The sequence below is a fragment of the Canis lupus genome, chromosome 20, assembly GCF_011100685.1.
Source record: "Canis lupus familiaris isolate Mischka breed German Shepherd chromosome 20, alternate assembly UU_Cfam_GSD_1.0, whole genome shotgun sequence".
NCBI lineage: Eukaryota > Metazoa > Chordata > Mammalia > Carnivora > Canidae > Canis > Canis lupus.
The window spans coordinates 43,003,708-43,023,746 of record NC_049241.1 but is presented as its reverse complement, the minus strand read 5'-3'; the positions used below and the strand labels follow the sequence as shown (position 1 = coordinate 43,023,746).

The following is a 20,039-nucleotide window of genomic DNA, read 5'->3' as shown; positions in this document are numbered from 1 at the left end:
GCAGTAGCTACTGTATGGGGAGCATGGTTCTATGCCCTTAGGTACAGCTGTTGAGGCCAGAAAGGGTTGCATGGTGACAGACCGAGCTGGGGGGTGCTGGTCCCATACCAGCCAGACCCCCCACCCCAGGGAGACCTAACACACGCACACCCATAGCAAGCCTGGCAAAGCTGACCCCTCTCGGCAGCCTCTCTCCCCCTCTGCCTGCAAGTAGCTGTGCTGTCTAGGAAAAGACATTGTTCTTAGACTCTTGGTCTGTAGACCAGTCTTCAGAAAAGATGGTTTCCCTTAGCAGCAGTTCTTGGTTTTTCGCTTCTGGTTGCAAATCATCGATTCTGCTGATTGCTGGAGGTGCAGCTGGTGACTCCCCACTCCCCACCCTCCGGGGCCACCCTGCCTATGACAACACAGGCAGGGGTGGCCTGACTTCCTTTATAGTGTTTTTACCGAGGTTGCCTGCACATAACACATAGAAGCCTTGCCCCTCATCCCAGGCAGAGAGCCGGCCAGCCCTCCTCCTCCCCTCCCCTAGACGGAGCTGGTGGGGCCACCTTCTCCTGGAGTCTCTCGGCTGCCCTCCGCAGTGAGTATCACTCACCCTCCTCCTCTGCCCGGCCCAGTATCTCCTGTGCCCTCACATGTGCATTGCTTCTATGGCTTCTAAAACTCAGGCTTTTGCTCATCTGTGCAGTGGTCCTGAGCACCAGGCACTTTGCTAGGTGCCTCCAGCGAGGCAACGGTGAATCAGGTGGTGGCTTGCCCAGTCTTCTAGGATGAGTAATAAGACTCCTTCCCACCTACATATGTGAAATAAAAGTTCAAGGCAGTCTGTGATTTGTACCTTACAGGAGGGAGAAGCAGGTGCTTGGGACAGGTGACAAGAAGGTGGTCAGGACTAGGACAGTGAAGCCCCCATGAGGTCCTTGGGTCGAGAGACTGCCCCATGGAAAGGATGCTGGGCAGCACTCTCTCTGTAGCAGTGAGAATATGGAAACAAGCAAACTTTGCACCAAGAGGTGATGGTTAAGTGAACTGTGACAACAGACAAAACAGAACACCCGACAGCCCTCCAGTTACGACAGCTCCACGTTAACGGGCAAAAGTAGGCCGGGAAAGAGTGTTAACTAGAAAGCCAGATTGATAGCGGTTTGTGCGGTCCGATTCCCTTCCCATTTTTTAAAAAGATATTTATTATTCGAGACACAGAGAGGGAGAGGCAGAGACATAGGCAGAGGGAGAAGCAGGCTCCATGCAGGAGCCCGACGTGGGACTCGACCCCGGGTCTCCAGGACCAGGCCCTGGACTGAAGGCAGCGCTAAACCGCTGAGCCACTGGGGCTGCCCGATTCCCTTCCCATTAAGTGTGTGTGTGTATGTGTGTGTGAGAGGCTCTGTCGCAGAGAAACCGTCTAAAAGGATGCACCTCAGAAAGTGAACAATAAATAGCCAGCCCAGGAAAGGGCTGTTTGAGCACTTTTAATTGTCTTCATCATATCGATTTGCTCTGGGGTTGTTGGTTTGCTTTTGTACATTATGAAATGTACAAAATCTCCTTTAAATTTTTTAAAGATTTTATTTGTTTATTCATGAGAGACACACACAGAGAGAGGCAGAGACACAGACGGAGGGAGAAGCATGCTCCCGGCAGGGACCCCGATGCGGGACTTGATCCTGGGACCCAGGGATCTCGTCCCTGAGCCGAAGGCAGATGCTCAACCGCTGAGCCACCCAGGGGTCCCTCAAATCTCCTTTATAATCGGAAAAAGCACAGCTCTTCTATTTTCGATGACTCCTCAGTGACTGTGGCTTTGTCCTTTCAAACACACGTACCTCTCCAGTTCTCTATCACCATGAGCCGTAGTAGCTCTGTAGCGGGTCGGCCCCGCAGGCGGGCTGTCACAGCACCCGGAGTTGGACTTGGGGGGAGGCCACCAGCCTACAGAAGCTGGAGCCCGTCTTCTCCATCCCCTGCAGAATGAGCCAAAGTCAATCTGCCATTTCAGCCCCTGACGCTGGACGCTTCTTTGTCTCCATATCTATCTGCCCCGAAGCTCCCCACCCACCCCAGGACTCCCCAATGTGGGGCAGGGGGTGAGGCCCTGACCAGGCTTGGCCCGCAGACGGCCGTGTAGACCGCTCGGAGACCCTGCTTTCAGGATGGTGAGAGAAAGCAGAGCTACCAAAAAATGCAAGAAATGATTCAATCTCAGTATAGCGAATTGGACAAAAATCAAAGCAACACCCACTTTCCTGACTCACATTAGTATCTGTCTCCAACTCACGGCTGCACGGCTGCAGTGGGCAGGGAGGCTGGGGTTGCATGATGAGGTGTTTTTGTTTTTGTTTTTTTTAAGTAAACACTACACCCATTGCGGGGGCCCCGAGATCAAGAGTTCCAGTGTTCCACTGACTTAGCCAGCCTGCTGCCCTTCCGTGATGATTCTCCTGTCGATTACTTAAAGACAATGGAAAAAAGAAAAATAATTGTTGTATAGTAATGGTTGTCAGCCTAACTTTTCTCACATGTAGGTTTTCTTTTTCTTTCTTTCTTTCTTTCTTTCTTTCTTTCTTTCTTTCTTTCTTTCTTTCTTTCTTTCTTTCTCTCTCTCTCTCTCTCTTTCTTTCTTTCTTCTTTCTTTTCTCTTCTTTCTTCTTTCTTTCTTCTGTGAATTAGCAGCTCTGCCTTCTACCACCACCCAGGCCCCTGTACACATCTCCTGCTTTCCAGTTTTCCTGCCTTTGTGCATATGTTTCCCTGCCCTCGAGCAAGGTTTTCTCCCCTCATTACATGTCCCCATCCTCTCCAACCACAAAAAAAAAAAAAAAAAAAAAAAAAAAAAAAAAAGTCACTACCTCAATGAGGCCTTCCTGGGTTTCCCCAGCACTGGAGTCAGGACTTCCTCCTACTAATTCCCAAAGCGACTGGTAGTATTTACCACGGTTGGTATTTGCAGTGATGATGTTTGAATGTGAGCTTCTTGAGGACATGGATCATGTCTCATACCGTGTTTAAGCCAAGCAGGTGTACCGGTGTCAAGACACTCTGAATGAGTAGCTGGGGGATGAAGAATGTTCCCTCCTTCTCACCCAGCCCTCTGCATTCTGCAAAGGGCATTGCACTTGACCCTTGCCACCAGCCCTCGCAGCAGGGTGGGCTCTTGCTTCCATTTTACAGCCAAGGAAATCTAGGCTTGGCGAGGGCATGTCACTTCTTGCTAAGGTCCCACAGGCAGGAAGGGCTGGACCAAGGGACAGATGGAGGTCCATTGTGTTTCCCCCCGCCCCGTCCATTATGCTGCAGGACACGGGCAGACTTTTTAGATGGGAACAGTCACGGCCCCGTAATGAAAGCAGCCTGAGCGTGGTGGCGAGGAGAGATTGGGGCACCCCTGAGCCCGGTGCCCGAGCGCTCCCAGCAGACACAGGGGGCCCTGCTTTCAGTATGTTTTGTTATATGTGGGTGTTTGCCTCCGACTCGGGGGCGAGAGGAAAATGAAAGCAAGCTTGGAGACTTTGCAATTGGTGCAATAAAATCTTCCAAGAGTATTCTGATAGAGGAGAGGGGAGCTGGATGGAGGGCCCTCTACAGTGTCTTTTGATGGTGGGTCTTGGGAGGAATATGTTTTGATTTCACTCTTTGGCTTCTCTCTAAATTTTCCGTGGGTCAGAAACACATGTGTAACAGCAGCAAGATAAGCCTTCATAAAAAGCCAATGCAGGATCTCAAGGTTGCAAAAAGTAGCCACAGATAATTTAATTCCTAGTCCTGGGCTGCGTTTCCAGGCCAGCAGCAGCAGGCTGAGAGTGCCTCCTGGGGAGGAGCTTTTGCAAACAGATGTATGGTATACAAAACGGAAGAGCATTGAGGCTTTAAAAAAAAAAAAAGTGCAGTTATTTTTACTATAGTTCTTAAAATAAATTTCATGCACAAAGTAAAATATTTAAATAGTTTACAAAACCTAAAGGAAAAAAATGAAAGTCTCACTTTCCACTGGTCATAATTGTTCAATCTTCTTCCAGAAAATGTTTCAGTACTGATAAGCAGTGAAGTGTATAACTTTTACATTTTTTTTTAAAACGATCACGCAACATAGTCTTCTACTTTGCATTTCTACCAAATCCTCCTGGTGACCTCTTTATTTCCGTGTGAGGTCTGTTTTAATTCCATTTATGGACTTCTTGTGTTTTATTGAAAAATGTATCGAAATATTACCAATTGCTGGGTATTTAGGTTGTTTCTAGTTTTTTTGTTCTGAAAAAAAAAAAAAAAGCTGCCTCATGCATCTCTGTATGTAGTTTTATGTTCTTTTGTGAGAATAGCAATAGTACATGTTTCCAGCAGATCGAGTGATGAGTCAGAGCTATTGTGCTTTGTAAATTTTGACAGATATAGTTTCATCCTCTGAAAAGGTTGCACAGGGCAAGGCAAGAGGGCAGGAGCGGTGCAAATATCAACCATCCTGTCACTGGCACTGGGGAAGCCTAGGAGGGCTTCACTGAGGATCAACCATCCTGTCACTGGCACTGGGGAAGCCTAGGAGGGCTTCACTGAGGACTTTTTTTTTTTTTTTTTTGCTTGCCCTTAAAGGCTGGAGAGCATGGGGACAGGTAGTTTACACTCTCTGCTAACTAGTTATAACTAACCATGACCAAAGCCATTCTTTCTTCTTTATGTGGCTTCTTTCCTTGGGAGTTTGTTTTCTTTGTTATTATCTAATTAATATTTAGTCTTTTTATGTAGGTAGAAAGGAAGCCACGGATACTAAAAATATATGAACTGTTTTTTGGCTAGTGTCTCAAAAACCAATTTCCCTGCTCCCCACGCTGTATTAGAATTACATGAGCTAAGTTGGGAAGTTCCACATTTAACTGGGCCTTATTAAAAAAAAAAAAAGATTTTATTTTTTAAGCCCATAATTAAGAAGCAAAATAGAGGATGATAAAGTCAATGGGACAATATGGAATTTGGAGAGGGGATCCTCTGAGATGAGGTCAACACCCCTGCTCCCCATCAAACGTCCACCCACTAATTTCAGCTTCCATTGGCGATTTTCCAATCCCAGGATTCCTTCTGTATTTAGTGGGTGGCGCCATAAGAAGAGCTTTCTCATCTCTTTGTACATTTCTTCATTTCTTTTTTTAAAAAACAGATTTTATTTATTTATTTATGAAAGACACAGAAAGAGGTAGAGACATAGGCAGTGGAAGAAGCAGGCTCCCTGAGGGGAGCCTGATGCAGGACTCGATCCCGGGACCTGGGGATCATGACTTGAGTCAAAGGCAGACACTCAACCGCTGAGCCATCCAGGTGCCCTTCTTTATTTTCATCACTATGGACTCCTGCAGCCTCACGTAGCTGGATATGCTAGAATGATTGCCATCATTACTTAACTTAGAGCCCAAATCACCTCTGATTTGGCCAGTGAGAGCCCCAGGAGGTTGACACCTATGTCTTTTGACAAGTCCTCATGGTCCTTCAAACACCTGCTTCCTAATGAAAAAAAAAAAAAAATCAGTTCCAGGTTCATCTTGCAAGTTCCCTGCCCCACTTTGGAGTTAGATATTTCTCCACAGTGCTGCTTCCTTTTGGTGGAAGAAGGTATTTAGAAACTAAGATCTGGGCACTCAGTGCTTATTCTGCTGTGTCATTGCTTTTGGGTCATCTTAGGAAACAGTGCCAGGAAATGTGTGTGTGAAGCACAAATTATCTATCATCTATCTCTCTATTATCTATTAATCATCTATCTATCTATCTATCTAACTATCTATCTATCTATCATCTATCTATCTCATCTTTAAAGGAGTTAACTTTTTAAAAATATGAGTTAACCTTGAATCCTCAATTCCAAATAAATAGCACGAGGGACTCCAAGGCATTTTTGAGAAGTGCTGGCAAGAAGGTTGCAAGGAACAGCTGTATTGTCTTCTTCCTCACCTCCTAAAGGCTAGATAAGACTTTGAGGAGGAAAGAAAATCACTTTTCATTAGATTTCAGTTGTTTTTCCTTTCTTCAGTTGAACCACTTTGTTGAGGTCCATGTGCAAAGATCATATTTAAAATGCGGAATATAAGTTCTGATAAGTACGTATATGCCCATAAAATCTCCACACCGTCAGCCCAGTGAGCATATTTATCACCTCCAAAGGCTTCCTTGTGCACTTTTGCACCTCATCCTCCCCAGCCCCACACCCTCCCTGCTGCTTCTCTCTCTTACCAGGAAATCACTGGTCTGTGTTCTCTCAGGATAGATTAGTTTGCATTTTCTACAATTTTATGTGAGTGGAGTCGCAGAGTATGTATGCCTTGGTCTGGCTTCTTTACTTCGCATAAATATTTTGAGACTCATCCGTGTTGCTGTGTGTACACGTTGTTCATCCCGATTTCATTGGGTGGTCATTCCATGGTTCACGTATCCCTTCCCGATACTTGACAGACATTTGGGTTGTTTCCAGTAACTTCTGCTACAAATAAAGCTGCTGTGAACACCCATAAAGCAGTCTTTGTGTGGACACATGCTTGCATTTTTCTTAGGTAAGTACCTAGGAGTAGGATGGTTAGATCACATGGAGAGTGGGTATGTAACTTGTTACAAACCCGACAAAATGGTTTTCCAAAGTGGTTGTACCACATGCCGGGTCCTGGAAAACACTGTACTTTCAGAAAAAGAGGTTGAGTCATGATGTTGTGTTATGGAAAGGAAACCAATAGGTTAGGGGAGGATCTATGAAGGAGAATTGTTTTCTTCTAGAAACTTGGGGTGTGGTGCTGGACATGGTTCTTTGGAATATTCTCGCTAAAAGTATAAAAAGAAATGCCCGGGATCCCTGGGTGGCGCAGCGGTTTGGCGCCTGCCTTTGGCCCAGGGCGCGATCCTGGAGACCCGGGATCGAATCCCACGTCGGGCTCCCGGTGCATGGAGCCTGCTTCTCCCTCTGCCTGTGTCTCTGCCTCTCTCTCTCTCTGTGAGACTATCATAATAAATAAAAATTTAAAAAATAAAAAATAAAAATAAAAAGAAATGCCCTGCTCAGGCACGGACCCTTCCTTGAAGGGAGGTGAGCTGTGGTTCCCTGAGTTATATTGAGGTGGGTTTACAGAAATTCAAAACATCAAAACACATATGAACAATAGCAGAGATTGATTGATTGATTGATTGATTGATTGAAGTCAGTGTGGGGATCCCTGGGTGGCGCAGCGGTTTAGCGCCTGCCTTTGGCCTGGGGAGCGATCCTGGAGACCCGGGATCGAATCCCACATCGGGCTCCTGGTGCATGGAGCCTGCTTCTCCCTCTGCCTGTGTCTCTGCCTCTCTCTCTCTCTCTCTGTGACTATCATAAATAAATAAATTAATTAATTTAAAAAATTGAAGTCAGCGTGGAGGCCCTTTGCATCAGGGAACCAACTATCTTTTCTTTGCTAAACAAATCCTGGGACTTCCTTTTCCTGCTGGAGTCAGGGGACAGAGAAGATAGGGCCCATTTTCCTATCCTGGGCTTGAAAATGGAGCCTGTAGGTAGGTGCTGGGGTTCTGGCCCCTCTGGGAGAGGGGCCCCGATGCTGGCAGATGTCTCCTCCTTTTGTTCTGCCCCCTGCACCCGGCCTTGCCACCTGGTTATGCAGAGGCCCTTCCCCTGCAGAGTCTGGACCCAGAGGGCTCTCAAGTCAGGCTCTGTCCTGTGATCTTCAGGAGCCCCCTCCCCCCCGGTTGATGAAATAGGGCTGGGGGCATTTACTAAACCAGAGTATGATTGACAAGTTGAGTCAAGAGAAAATGAGCTTATGTAAAAAAGGATGTGCTGGGAAAGCATGAGGGCCCCAAAGGGCTCTCAGGGGAGAGGTTTCTCTCATTTTATGTTCACAACCAAAATTGTTTTGAAATCTAGAATATTCTGTTTGACATCAGTGTAACATGGCCTCTAACTCCTGCTTGAGATCCTTTCTTTTCGTATAAACAAACAAATTTAACATTCAATTTCCACCTTTAAGTGTGTATTACTGTTCTTTTGTAAGACACCTCTTTTTGATTTTTGCCCTCTCTTTCTAGAAGCAGGCTTGCATCTGGTCCATCATGGTGCCCACAGAATTCACAGTGAGTACAGCCATGCCCCTCAGGCTCCTCAAAACTCACTCTCATCTTGCCTGTTTTGGGGGGAGTGGGAAGAAACCCGCTTTGGAGAGGGTTTCTCGGGGTGAGATCTCTGCCCCGTATGGGCAGTCGATTCCAGCACAGAGGGCTTTACAAACATGAGAGACCAGAAGAGCTTTGGGGTATGTGGTGAAGCAAGAGGAAACTGCTAGTTTAGATCTTATTAACAGTAAGTGTTTTTTAAAATGATTTTATGTGTCTGTTCTGAAATCGAGACAAACAAGGGTAAAGGTCAATCCATAATTCATTTTGAAAAAAAAAAAAAAAAAACCTTGGTAAGCCCATCAGTAGTGCTTCTTGCATAACATGCCAGAGGCTTTACGAAAACCACATAATGGTATAGAGGCGTTCAACCGGTACAGCTGCACAGGGCCCTGGTCCTTAGAGGGGCCACCTGCTTAATTTAATGCTCTGCTGTCTTGAAATTCTTAACACATTTTGAACAAGGGATCCTGAAAACTATGCAGCCTGCCCCAGTGCTTGTGGATGCACATGCACGTTGAGAGGGTATGAATGTGTGTGTGCGTGTGTGCGTGCGTGTATGTGTGTTGGTGCTTCATGAGCAGAGGATACACAGCTTTCAGATGACCCAGAGAAATCTGGACCCAGAAAAGTTTAGGAGCCTCTGAGGACCTTTCTGAGAGTGTGGAATAAAGAGGAGAAATTAGAATCATTCAGAGTTTGATAAAAGTCTTGCCCATCATCGGTCCCAAAGGGGTCCTACCCCATCTGAGCACTTGTTACATGTCCTGTAAACGTTCCTTTGCCTCTGTGTGCCCTCCACTAGGAGGTGGGTTCCACAAGAGTGGGAACCACGTCTGACTTATCCGTGCATTTTTAGCACAAACACAGTACCTGACGTAGCCTATGTGTGCAAGAAAGATTCTTTGAATACAAGTATCTATCGTGTGATCCAAGCAGATACTCTCAGAAATTCCTACTTTCCATGCATACATTTCTCTGTCTTGTCATAGACTTTTGGGGTGGGGGAGGGTCACGTGGTCCATGCCTCTGCCATCCTGCAATCCTCCAAAGGATAGTCCTTGACCTAATGGTATCTGGTGTCTCCTTGCAGAACCTCATCTCTAACATATCTGATGACTACAGCTACCACTCCACGTCTCCCGTGGATGACTACATGAACTTCCCTGATTTATTCTGTCAGAAAGGCCACGTCCGGCAGTTCGCGAGCCACTTCCTCCCACCCTTGTACTGGCTTGTGTTCATCGTGGGCACCTTGGGCAACAGTCTGGTCATCCTCGTCTACTGCTACTGCACCAGAGTCAAGACCATGACTGACATGTTCCTTTTGAATTTGGCAATTGCCGACCTTCTTTTTCTCTTCACGCTTCCCTTCTGGGCCATCGCTGCCGCCGACCAGTGGAAGTTCCAGACCCCCCTGTGCAAAGTGGTCAACAGTATGTACAAGATGAATTTCTACAGCTGTGTGCTGCTGATCATGTGCATCAGTGTGGACAGGTACATTGCCATTGCTCAGGCCACGAAAGCGCAGACCTGGAGGCAGAAGAGACTTGTGTACAGCAAAATGGTTTGCTTCACTGTCTGGGTGGTGGCAGCCACACTCTGCATCCCGGAACTCCTGTACAGTCAACTCAAGGAGGAATCTGACATCACCATCTGCACCATGGTTTACCCTAGTGACCAGAACAGCAAAGTCAAGTCGGTTGTCCTGACCCTGAAGGTCATCCTGGGCTTCTTCCTCCCTTTTGTGGTCATGGCTTGCTGCTACACCATCATCATTTACACTCTGTTGCAAGCCAGGAAGTCATCCAAGCACAAGGCCCTGAAGGTGACCATCACTGTCCTTACCGTCTTTGTCCTATCTCAGTTCCCCTACAACTGCATTCTGTTGGTGCAGACCATCGATGCCTACACTGTGTTCCTCTCCAACTGTGCCATTTCCACCAACGTTGACATCTGCTTCCAGGTCACTCAAACCATCGCCTTCTTCCACAGTTGTCTGAACCCCGTTCTCTATGTCTTTGTGGGCGAGAGATTCCGCCGGGATCTCGTGAAGACCCTGAAGAGCTTGGGTTGCATCAGCCAGGAGCAGTGGGTCTCATTCACAAGGAGAGAGGGGAGCGTGAAGCTGTCATCTATGTTGCTGGAGACAACCTCGGGAGCTCTCTCCTACTGAAGGGTCTTTGCTCCGACATGGACGGGCCTTTCAGAAGTCACGAGAAATACAGCTATGGCATCTGCACCGATGCTACCAGAGGGAAACCAATGAAGAAGTAAAAAGAAGTGGGGGAAAAAGAAAAAGCCAGAAAGGAATGAATTTGGACAATTACTTCATTTAGAATTTCCAAGCCAGAGTTTTCCAAATTGACTGGCTGTCCCACGAGACTGTTGATTGGTCTTGGCTGCAATGGCTGCAATTTTCAAAGGAGGACCAACACACGGTCCTGTGGACCACACTGGCTTTGCCACTTGCTTTAGCATTAATGCAGCTGACCTCTAGAGGAGGCATTTGACATCCCCAGGGTGCTATGAATTGCTGTAGCTTCAGTTCTGATGCCACGCCTTCCAAAAGGGGATGCAGAAGCATTGGCCACTGCCACCAAAAAGTCCACAAAGCCACAAGGTTTCATGAAAACTTCCAGTTTGGGGGAATTTCTACCCCTGGCTTTGGGGCCTGGTGCCCATCCCAAGTTTTAGAGATTCTTTTTTTTTTTTTTTTTTTTTTTAGAAATTCTTGATCTAGAATCTTTTTTAAAAAAAAAACTTCAGATTTTCTCCTCTGGTCTCCTTGATCTGTTCTGGGCCAGTGAGGAACCTTGTGACTCTTCTGAAACTTTCTGCATGACTGGTCAGTGAGCCCCTGGATAGTATAGATGACTATACCAGCATGTCATCCCGATTCTCCACGCTTCTTGTGTCCATTTCTGTGCCCTGCCAGAGCTTCCACAGCTGGCTGCAGCTTTGACCTGCACAAGGACTCCGCTTGTCCACTCATGCGGCAGGCGTTGTCAGCCCGTGTAGGGATTCTGAGAGTCCTAGTTGGTAGAACTGTCCCTGGCTCTGTCATGGGCTCACTCTGCCGAGTGGCTTTTGTGATGGTCTCCTTCGTCTGCTCCCTATAAAAAGGATTGTTTCATTGACCCTCTTGCTTCTGAGCTTGCTGGAGGGGATTTGGCTCCATGCTTCTCCTTTTCTTACTGTAGAGTGCTAGCATGTTCAAAGGCTTCCAATTTAGAGATTAGGCTAAAAAAGTGCTTTTTGATGACTGTGTAAAATACCCATTATTTGTCACTTTCTTCATCGTCTTTGTATTTTACAAGTGTCCAATTAAAGATCCAATAGTCGCATTAGAGTGTGAAGAGTAAGACTGGAATAAGGAAATAAAAATCTTCAAATACCTTAAAGCCATCTTGACTGCCCATTGTTTTTTGGTTTTAGATTTTATTTAAATTCAAGTTAGTTAGAGGTATCTGGGCACCTTAGTCAGTTAAGCATCCGACTTTTGATTCTGGCTCAGGTAGTGATCTCAGGGTCATGAGACTGAGCCCCACATGGGGCTCCCTGCTTGGCAAGGAGTCCGCTTGAGATTCTCTTTCTCCCTCTCCCTCTGCACCCTCCATAAATAAATAAATAAATAAATAAATAAATAAATAAATAAATAAATATTTAAAAAAAAACTCAGGTTAGTTAACATAGTGTACTATTAGTTTCTGGGGTAGAATCCAGATATTTATCAGTTGCATACAATACCCAGTGTTCATCACAACAAATGCTCTCCTCAATGCCCATCACCTAGGTACCCCACCCCATCTCCCCTTGGCTGCCTGGTTTTTATCTCTCCTCTGGTCAAGCTTATTTCTCAGGTTTGTCCCAACTAGTCCAGTGGAATTTCCAAGACAGGGCTGGGGGCGGGGCAGTGATTCGAGCAGTACACAGACCCCCCAGCTTTGCCACTTGCTCTAGAGGAGGCATCTGATTTTCTCAGTGTGCTGTGAATTACCATGGTTTCAGTCCCAAGACTGTGGCTTCCAAAAGGGGCCCAGAAGCAGTGGACTTGGCCACATGATCCTCCTCCTCCCTGTCCACGTCTAATGTACATATTAGTGAACAATAAGGGAGCACGAGATGAGCAGTGATACAAAGGCTTTGCTAACTCATCCTGTGTGTGGGCAGGTGGGGATGAACCAGCATCGGTCTGGGACCAGCACAGCAACATGGGCCCCAGTGCAACAAACACCACTTACAGCTGAGGGGAGGTGAGGTCCCTAAGGGCAGTGTATGGACACAGCCATTGCTTGGCTACCATTTCCAGGAGACCCTGGGTGGCTTTTAAGGAACTTGGGAGAGTAAGTAACAAGCTTGGGCCAAATCTAAATAACATTGTGCAGTTAGGTGAAACGAACATGACTGAGTTTGGCTCTTTTGATACTGTGCTTCTGATACTGTGTGTCATGGGGACCCCGTGGAGCTGAGGAAGTGGGGAGGGATGGAGGAAGAAGGGGGTGAGCCACCATTGTGCTTGCTGGGTCTACACTTGGTCTAGAGTTACTTAAGATACACCGTAATGGAAGGACGCCTGGGTGGCTTAGTGGTTGAGCGTTTGCCTTTGGCTCAGGGTTGATCACGGGGTCCTGGGACCGAGTCCAGCATCAGGTTGCCCACAGGGAGCCTGCTTCTCCCTCTGTCTGTGTCTCTACCTGTCTCTCTGTGTCTCTCATAAATAAATAAATACCTTAAAAAAAAAAGATACACTGTGATGGAGATTTAGTAGGAGTTGAGAGGTAATGTACTTTTGATCAATGCATGTTAGTTGGAAGAAACAAAATGGAACACCAGGGACTCCACCTTTCCTCCCTTTAGGATTTGTAAGAAGGGGGATGAGGGATGCCCTGAGAATGACAAAGCCTGGATCATACCCGATGAGCAATACTCATGACTAGTTCCAACGGCTTCCATTGGGATATGACTGTCACTACCGCACTGTCCCAGACCTAACACAGCTCCAACATTGGATTAGATAGACTGCAATTGAATTATATGATAAAGATTTTAAGTATGTTTTATGGCAAATTGCCTTACTTTTTAAATGATTGCATACATAGGACCATTTCACATTCAAACGAATCTAGGTTTTGGTAGCAGATTTATCCTAAGATAAAAGTGTTGGAAGAACCAACATGGGGAAACCCATGAGGAGCTGTGACTCACTCAACATTTCTAGGAAATATGCTGTGTTGAGTACTTTTTGAAATACAGATAAAAGGGTTATCATATCTAATTACATTTTACTAGAATTCCATAAATGAGAAAAATCAAGACACAGAATGAAATATGATGTGTTTTCATTATCAAAAAAAGAGATCGCCTTTTCTGACCAAAATTTTTTCAAAAACTGATTTTAAGTCAACACATCACAACATGTACACTCAAGTGGAGTTGTTTTGAAGTAGTCAGTTTGGATGGCTGGGGATTTGTTCTTTGGGGGCTGTCTTTCAGGACAGCAAAGCATTCATTCATTCAGCAAACATTTGTGTACGTACTATGAGCCGGACCATCTCTAACTCTTTGAGGCTGTAACAGGTTTACAATAATCCTTTCTCTAAGATGTTTATGTTCTGACAATATGGAAAAGCCAAGCGCCATGTGGACTCAGGTATGGAGGGTGGTATGGAAGCCTCTGTCAGGTGATATCCCTTGGCTGAAAAGCATGAGGAGGCCTTTGTATGGCTTAAAGATGGGTATGGAGATAGTTCCCGGCACAAAATGCACATGATAGCCTCTTTGGGTGAACCTCTGAACAAGCATCTTTGGGTGAGTTTCTGACCTGGGGTATGTGCCAAACACCCTCACTCCACACGTAATGCCTTCTATGGAGTAGATACACTACAGTGAACAAATAAACTTGTTAAAATTTAAAACTGGTCATTTCTCAAGTGTGTATTTCCCATATCAGAACTCAGCTGCCACAAAACAAATCAAAGCAAAGCAAAGAAAAACAAAACAAAACAAAACAAAACAAAACAAACCCAGAAGACTGGCAGCCTGGAGTCATGAGATGGTGTGTGCTGAGGGTAATAATGGTGTCCTGTGACCTATGGGCTGCCTGAGAAGAACCTGTGGTCGAGGGAGGGCTGGCTAGAGCAGGGCAGACACAGTACCTTCCCCTGCCCTGGAGAGTAGCTCAGGTTGCTGCCTGTTGGCTCCTGTGAGAGAGGTGTGTGGTCATAACGTCTTCCCTTTGGCCATAGCAGTCATTGCAAATAGTCCTGCATGAGGAAGCAACCAGCCCCACTGATCTGGTGGCCCTTCGCTGGAGGCCATCACTGCTGTCGTGTGGTGGTGATGGGAAATAGGTCCATGATGGGCTTTAATACCCAGTGAAGGCTGTCATGAAGCATGACACCTCTGGACACCGACTTCCTACTCCAAACAAATGAAAATCTGTCACACATGTCCAGACGGGTCTTTTGTGTTTGTAATCTTTGAGCGGTAGTTTGATTTCCCAACTCTGATTTGGCCTTATAAGTTGAAGCTTCCTATGGGGTCCAGGTCCAGGTGAGCAAAGCATCCCCAGCCTCCCCCTACCCCTGGTTTTGGTGTTCAGAGGTGTTTGTTCCGCACTGGAGTGGACCTCTCTCCACCGGAGCTGCTCCTCCTTCTCCTACACTCTGGTCAGTGCTCTGCGCTCTACACAGCTTGGAAAAAGGGGAGGTAATACAGCCTCTAGCACCCTCACCTTCCACATTTTAGATGCTCAAAAGAAATCTCCTTCTTTATTTGACAAACCGTTTACTGTGCATGATCAGTGAGTACCGGGCTGTAAAGTGTGGTCATCATCACAACCAAGATGCCACGGTACTTCTGCAGGGCAGTCTCTTTCTCCCCCGTCCCGTCTGCCCCTCTTTTTGCAGTTCAGGTCTGTGCCTGCATCCTCCTGGGAGCGGGAGTTTTTCTCTAATCATTTCTATTTTGTTGGTACAGATACCCCAACAGAGAATGTCCCACTCAATATCTTCCTTTGGCTTTTTTTTTTTTAAGATTTTATTTATTTATTCACGAGACACACACACACACACACACACACACACACACACACACACAGAGAGAGGCAGAGACACAGGCAGAGGGAGAAGCAGGCTCCATGCAGGGAGCCCGATGTGGGACTTGATCCCGGGACCCCAGGATCAGGCCCTGGGCTGAAGGCGGCACTAAACCGCTGGGCCACTGGGGTTGTCCTGGCTTTTTCTATCATAAAAACCTACAAAAGACAGGCAAATGTGTCTCTCCAACATTTGACTCTATGAGTTCCCTCCGCTCTCAACATACTTCTTTGTCACACTCAATCCTGGTACCACAGGCTAAGTGAGAAATCTCTGTGGTCAGATGGAGGTGCACCGACTGGATTTCCCCTCCAGAACGAGCTTGTAGGCATTGTGGGCAGCACACAATCTCCAGCTGCCAGTTCCTCTAGGGTCCGCCTGTACTGCAGGTAGCAGCCCGGGCCAGAGCCATGTCACCCAAGGCCACTGCATCCAGTGCCCAAGAAGTGGGGGATGGAGGCCGTCTGGTAGGTGGCATCAGCTGCAGCGCTCCCTGCCAGGCTGGCCACGCTTCGCCCAGCTTGCTTCACAGAGTCTCCCTCTGCTCGATCCTGCTTCCTCCCACTTCCCTTCATGAGTGTCGATCCCTGATAAACATCCTGCACCCCAAACTCCAGCTCAGTGTCTGCTTTGAGAGAAGTCAGCCTGTGACTATCTTTCCACCAGGGGTTGCCAATTCTAAGAGCCCATTTAAGACCAGACGGGTACAGAGCACCAGGTGTCCACGAGCCACATACTGTGGTGAGTATCTTCCCAGAACACATCTCAGAAGGCTGGGGAGCCCGGGCTGTGTCCGATCTTAATTCACGGGCGGAGATCTTGGGCACTGACGGCAGGTCAGGGCCTTGGTGTGCAGGACAGACAGCCTCCCTGCCAAGACCTTTCAGCCACCGTGTCCGGCTAGTTTACTCCATGCCAGGTGGGTACTGGGATCAACCCCGTTTTACAGACAGAGGGGCTGAGCCTCATGTTAAGTCACCCAAGGTCATGCAGTTAGTAAGGCTGGTGCACAGACAGGGTATGCCGGGCCCTACAGCCTTGGCTTCTGCCTGTGATGCTATCCCGCCTGGCCTGCCATGGTCAGACAAACCAGCCATTGCTTTGGAGAGCTGACCAACGATTTGCCAAATACCAGGCTGAGTAGCAGGGGATGCAAGGACAGATGGACAGACATCACTGCATGCAAGCTCTAAACGATGCTGGGTGACAGCCTGGGCTTTGCTGACACCTCCTTCAAAGGTGGGCTGGGAGGGTGAGCCAACAAAGGATGATGTTATCCTCACAGAATGGAGAAGGTTCCTACTTGCTCCCTCTCCTGGGGCTCCTCCCCAAACACACACAGCTGTGAGGCTTCAAAGTCAGCTGCAGGTGTGTATGCAGGTGCGAGAGCAGTGCACCCTGCCCGGGCAGACTCCTGGGCCACAGCACACCTGGTGGTGGCCACTTCCTCACCCCTGGCCCTTGTCCATCTTTCCTGGTCACTTCCCCACAGACCTGCCAATCCGCCCCCTGAATACCACTAAGTGGCCTCCATGGAGACCATGTGGAACAGAAGACTCACCCAGCCAAGCCCTGCTCAAACTCCTCACCCTGAAAATCATGAGATGTACTAAAATCGTTATTGTCTTAAGCCACTGGGGTTTGGGGTGATTGACTTTGTAATTTTGTTATTTTTGACATAGCATTCTTTTTGGCTCATTCACAATTTCCTTGGACCTTTGCTTTTTTTTTTTTGATGAAAGAAGTGATTTTACAAGCTTGCTTGTATTCCATCCAGTTGTGTTCTTGTTACTGTTGCCACAGAACCCGGCGGCATTTAGCAGTAGCTGCTTTATTGTGCTTACTGTTCTGAGGGTCATGGATTTGGAAATGGCTGGTTCAAGGTCTGCCACGTGGTTGTTGTCAGACACTGGCTGGGATTGCAGTCCCCTGAAAGCTTGACGGGAGGTCAGGCCACGTGGCTGACACTTGATGCTGGCTGCCATGCAGGGCACCAACACATGGCCTCTTCAGCTTGCAGGGGGCTTACTTATGGCACTTGGCTCCCCTGAGCAAGGGTCTGAGAGAACCAGGAGGAAGTGGCAGGTCTTTTTCTGAGGTCACAGAGCATCCCTGGGGCTGTTTTCCCCTGGTTGGAACAGTGCCAGTTTGGCTTAGAATCCTGGGGAGCAGCCGCAGGCCCCACCTCTTCTGTTAACGGTGTCATCTAACCTTGGGGTCAGGTGTTAAAGCCACCACAAGCTGCTGCTCTGTAAGTTAACTTGTCTTTCAATGACCCGGATCACTCAATGCCCCAACCGTCTTGCTGACTAGCACCCAGAGAGAGGAGAGCCGAAGAGAGGAAAAAGTGCATGTAGATGACTTTCTTAGTAAGAAATGCTCATGTTTTTGAGTGATTCTTTATGGGAGCCACTATGTGAGGCTCTTTTTTGGTAAGTAATGTCTACATCCGACATGGGGCTCGAACTCACAACCTCAAGATTGAGAGTCACCTGTTCCACCGCCTGAGCCAGCCAGGTGCCCCAGCAAGGCCTTTCTTTGATCTTATGGTCTTTACAGCATCCTTATAAAGTACCTACTGTTATGTCTCCCACTTAACAGGTGGAGAAACTGAGGCACAGAGCAGGTCAGTCCCTTGCCTCCAGCCATAGCTAGGAGGAATCCATACAGGTTTTTCTGACCCTAGAATCCCTAGAATCTGATGTCCTAGATGCTCTGTTATACTTTCTCCCCCACTGGAGTGCAGGCACTCTGGTCCCACTGGTCCGTTCACACCTTGGAATCCAGGTGTGTGGCTCTCGTCCCACATAGGCCAAGTCAGGAGGTGGGGTGGCTGTGGGCCGGGCCGGCCCCTGGGGAGGGGAGCAGGAGCCCTGCCCAGGCTCCGGCTTCCTCGCCTCCTGGCTTCATGCGGTCATGCTTACTGTTGAGTAGTTGATCCTTTGGGTGAATGTCGAGAGATAGTAACAACTTTGTTGTGACTTGAGCTCGTCGGAACTGAGCGTTTGGTTGTTTATTGTGAAACGGAGACAGCCATGAGCTGATGTGAATTTGTTTTCAAATTTTATTTTATTTTTAAAGATTATATTTATTTGAGAGAGAGAGAGAGAGAGAGAGAGGGAACGAGCAGAGGGAGAGGGAGAGGGAGAAGCAGGCTCCTTGTTGAGCAGGGAGCCCGACATGGGGCTCTATCCCAGGACCCTGGGATCGTGACCTGAGCCAAAGGCAGACGCTTAACCAACTGAGCCACCCAGGCTCCCGTTTTCAGATTTTAAAAGTTAATCTGGCGTGTAATAAATGTAATTCTATGGCACAGAAGGGTATCCCCTGGCACCACCTCCAAATCCTGGACAGACCCCCCAGCCGTGTTTCCAGGGACAGCCACTGCTAAGTTTCTAGCGTCCTCATGCAGAGACACGCGGGACGGAGCCCCGCTGCCTAGTGTGGTGTGCGGGGTGTGCTCCTTCCAGCCGCCCCCACCCCACACGACACCGTCTTCCTCGCTGCTGCTCTCATAGACGAGGTGTCCATGGAGAGTCGCGTGCGTGCCGTGGTGTTACACGGGTGGGCGTGTCTGGAGGAGAAGCGTTTTCCCCAGGGAGCTGGGACCAGGGCGAAAGGGAAGGTCCGATGGTCAGACTCTGAGGTGGCCTCTGCCCCGTGTCCCTGTTTGCAGAGCCACCTGGCAGTTCTCCCAGCAAGAGGTCTCTCTTCCCACCCCCCAAGTCTGGGCGGGCCTCGGTGCTTGCTCGGGCCCACAGAACACGGTCGAGGTGATGTTGTGCCTGTTTGGAGAGGGCTCGAGGCTGGGCATGCACACTTGCGGTTCTGGAAACCTGCCCAGCACTTCCCCGAACAGGCCCGGCCATCCTGCTGGGGGTGTGAGACCATGAGGGGCAGGGCACGGTCACCTGGCCGAGGTCGTCGTAGGCCAGCCGCCCCCTGCCCCCCTTGACCAAGCAGCTGGCCACAGACGCAAGAGGGAGCCGGCCGCGACCCGCCGCCCGCCAGCCACCTGCTGGACACGGGAGAGCTCGGGTGATGTGCTGCTGACCAGGACGTGCGTCAGTTCCCGGCGATGCCTGCGTCAACCTGCAGACCTGGGAGCTAAATAAATGCTTCGGGTTGAGGCCGCTGGTTTTGAGTTGCTTGTTATGCAGTATTATAGTGACAATAAATAACCCACGCAGCCCTTTGTGTGGATGATGCACACACCAAGGTCAAGGGCTGCCATAGCAAATCCGGCTTTATGAGAGAGGTGTTTTTTTGTTTTCTTGTTTTGAAATGAAAACAGTTTAGAGAAAACCACTCCCACAGCTGTCTCAGCTTGGTGCAGGCGTAGTAACAAGCTCTATAAATGGTTCAGACTTACCAGCTCCCCTGGGTCTTGGGCTGACGTATGGTGAGAGCCTGTGAGATTGATATTTACCACCTACCGTTATTAATAAACCGGTGCTGTGATGAGCTGATCTGCCTCCTTTTTTTCATAAAGACCTACCAGAACCCAAAGTTCCTTAGATTCCTCTTTTTTTTTTTTTTTGGCCTTATGTACTTTGGCATCCGGTAAAGCCTACTGGCCCCTTCTCAGAATGTTGTAAAATGAATAAGATAAAATACATAGGATTACAAAGAAAACCTCTGTTGTGATACATTTCTCTAAAAATCAGAACAAATGTATGAACTACTAATATATGTGCCTTTTCATTATTAATGCATTAAATAGAATCTACCAGCAGGTCTAATGACAGCCTTCACTTCAGAGCGGCGATGACATTTTGAGAGTCTGTGATAGCTGTCGTGTCATGTGAAAAT

At 47.9% G+C, this 20,039-nt stretch overlaps 1 protein-coding gene across 1 annotated transcript; it reads left to right on the top strand.

The window, feature by feature from the left end:
* Positions 1–534: 534 nt before the first annotated feature.
* Positions 535–10,370, top strand: CCR9 (C-C motif chemokine receptor 9). Its single transcript, NM_001284476.1, is given in 3 exon segments — positions 535–583; positions 8,044–8,088; positions 9,221–10,370. Coding segments are annotated over 2 exon segments (1,104 nt in total). The 5' UTR covers positions 535–583; positions 8,044–8,067; the 3' UTR covers positions 10,304–10,370.
* The last annotated feature ends 9,669 nt before the right edge of the window (positions 10,371–20,039 follow it).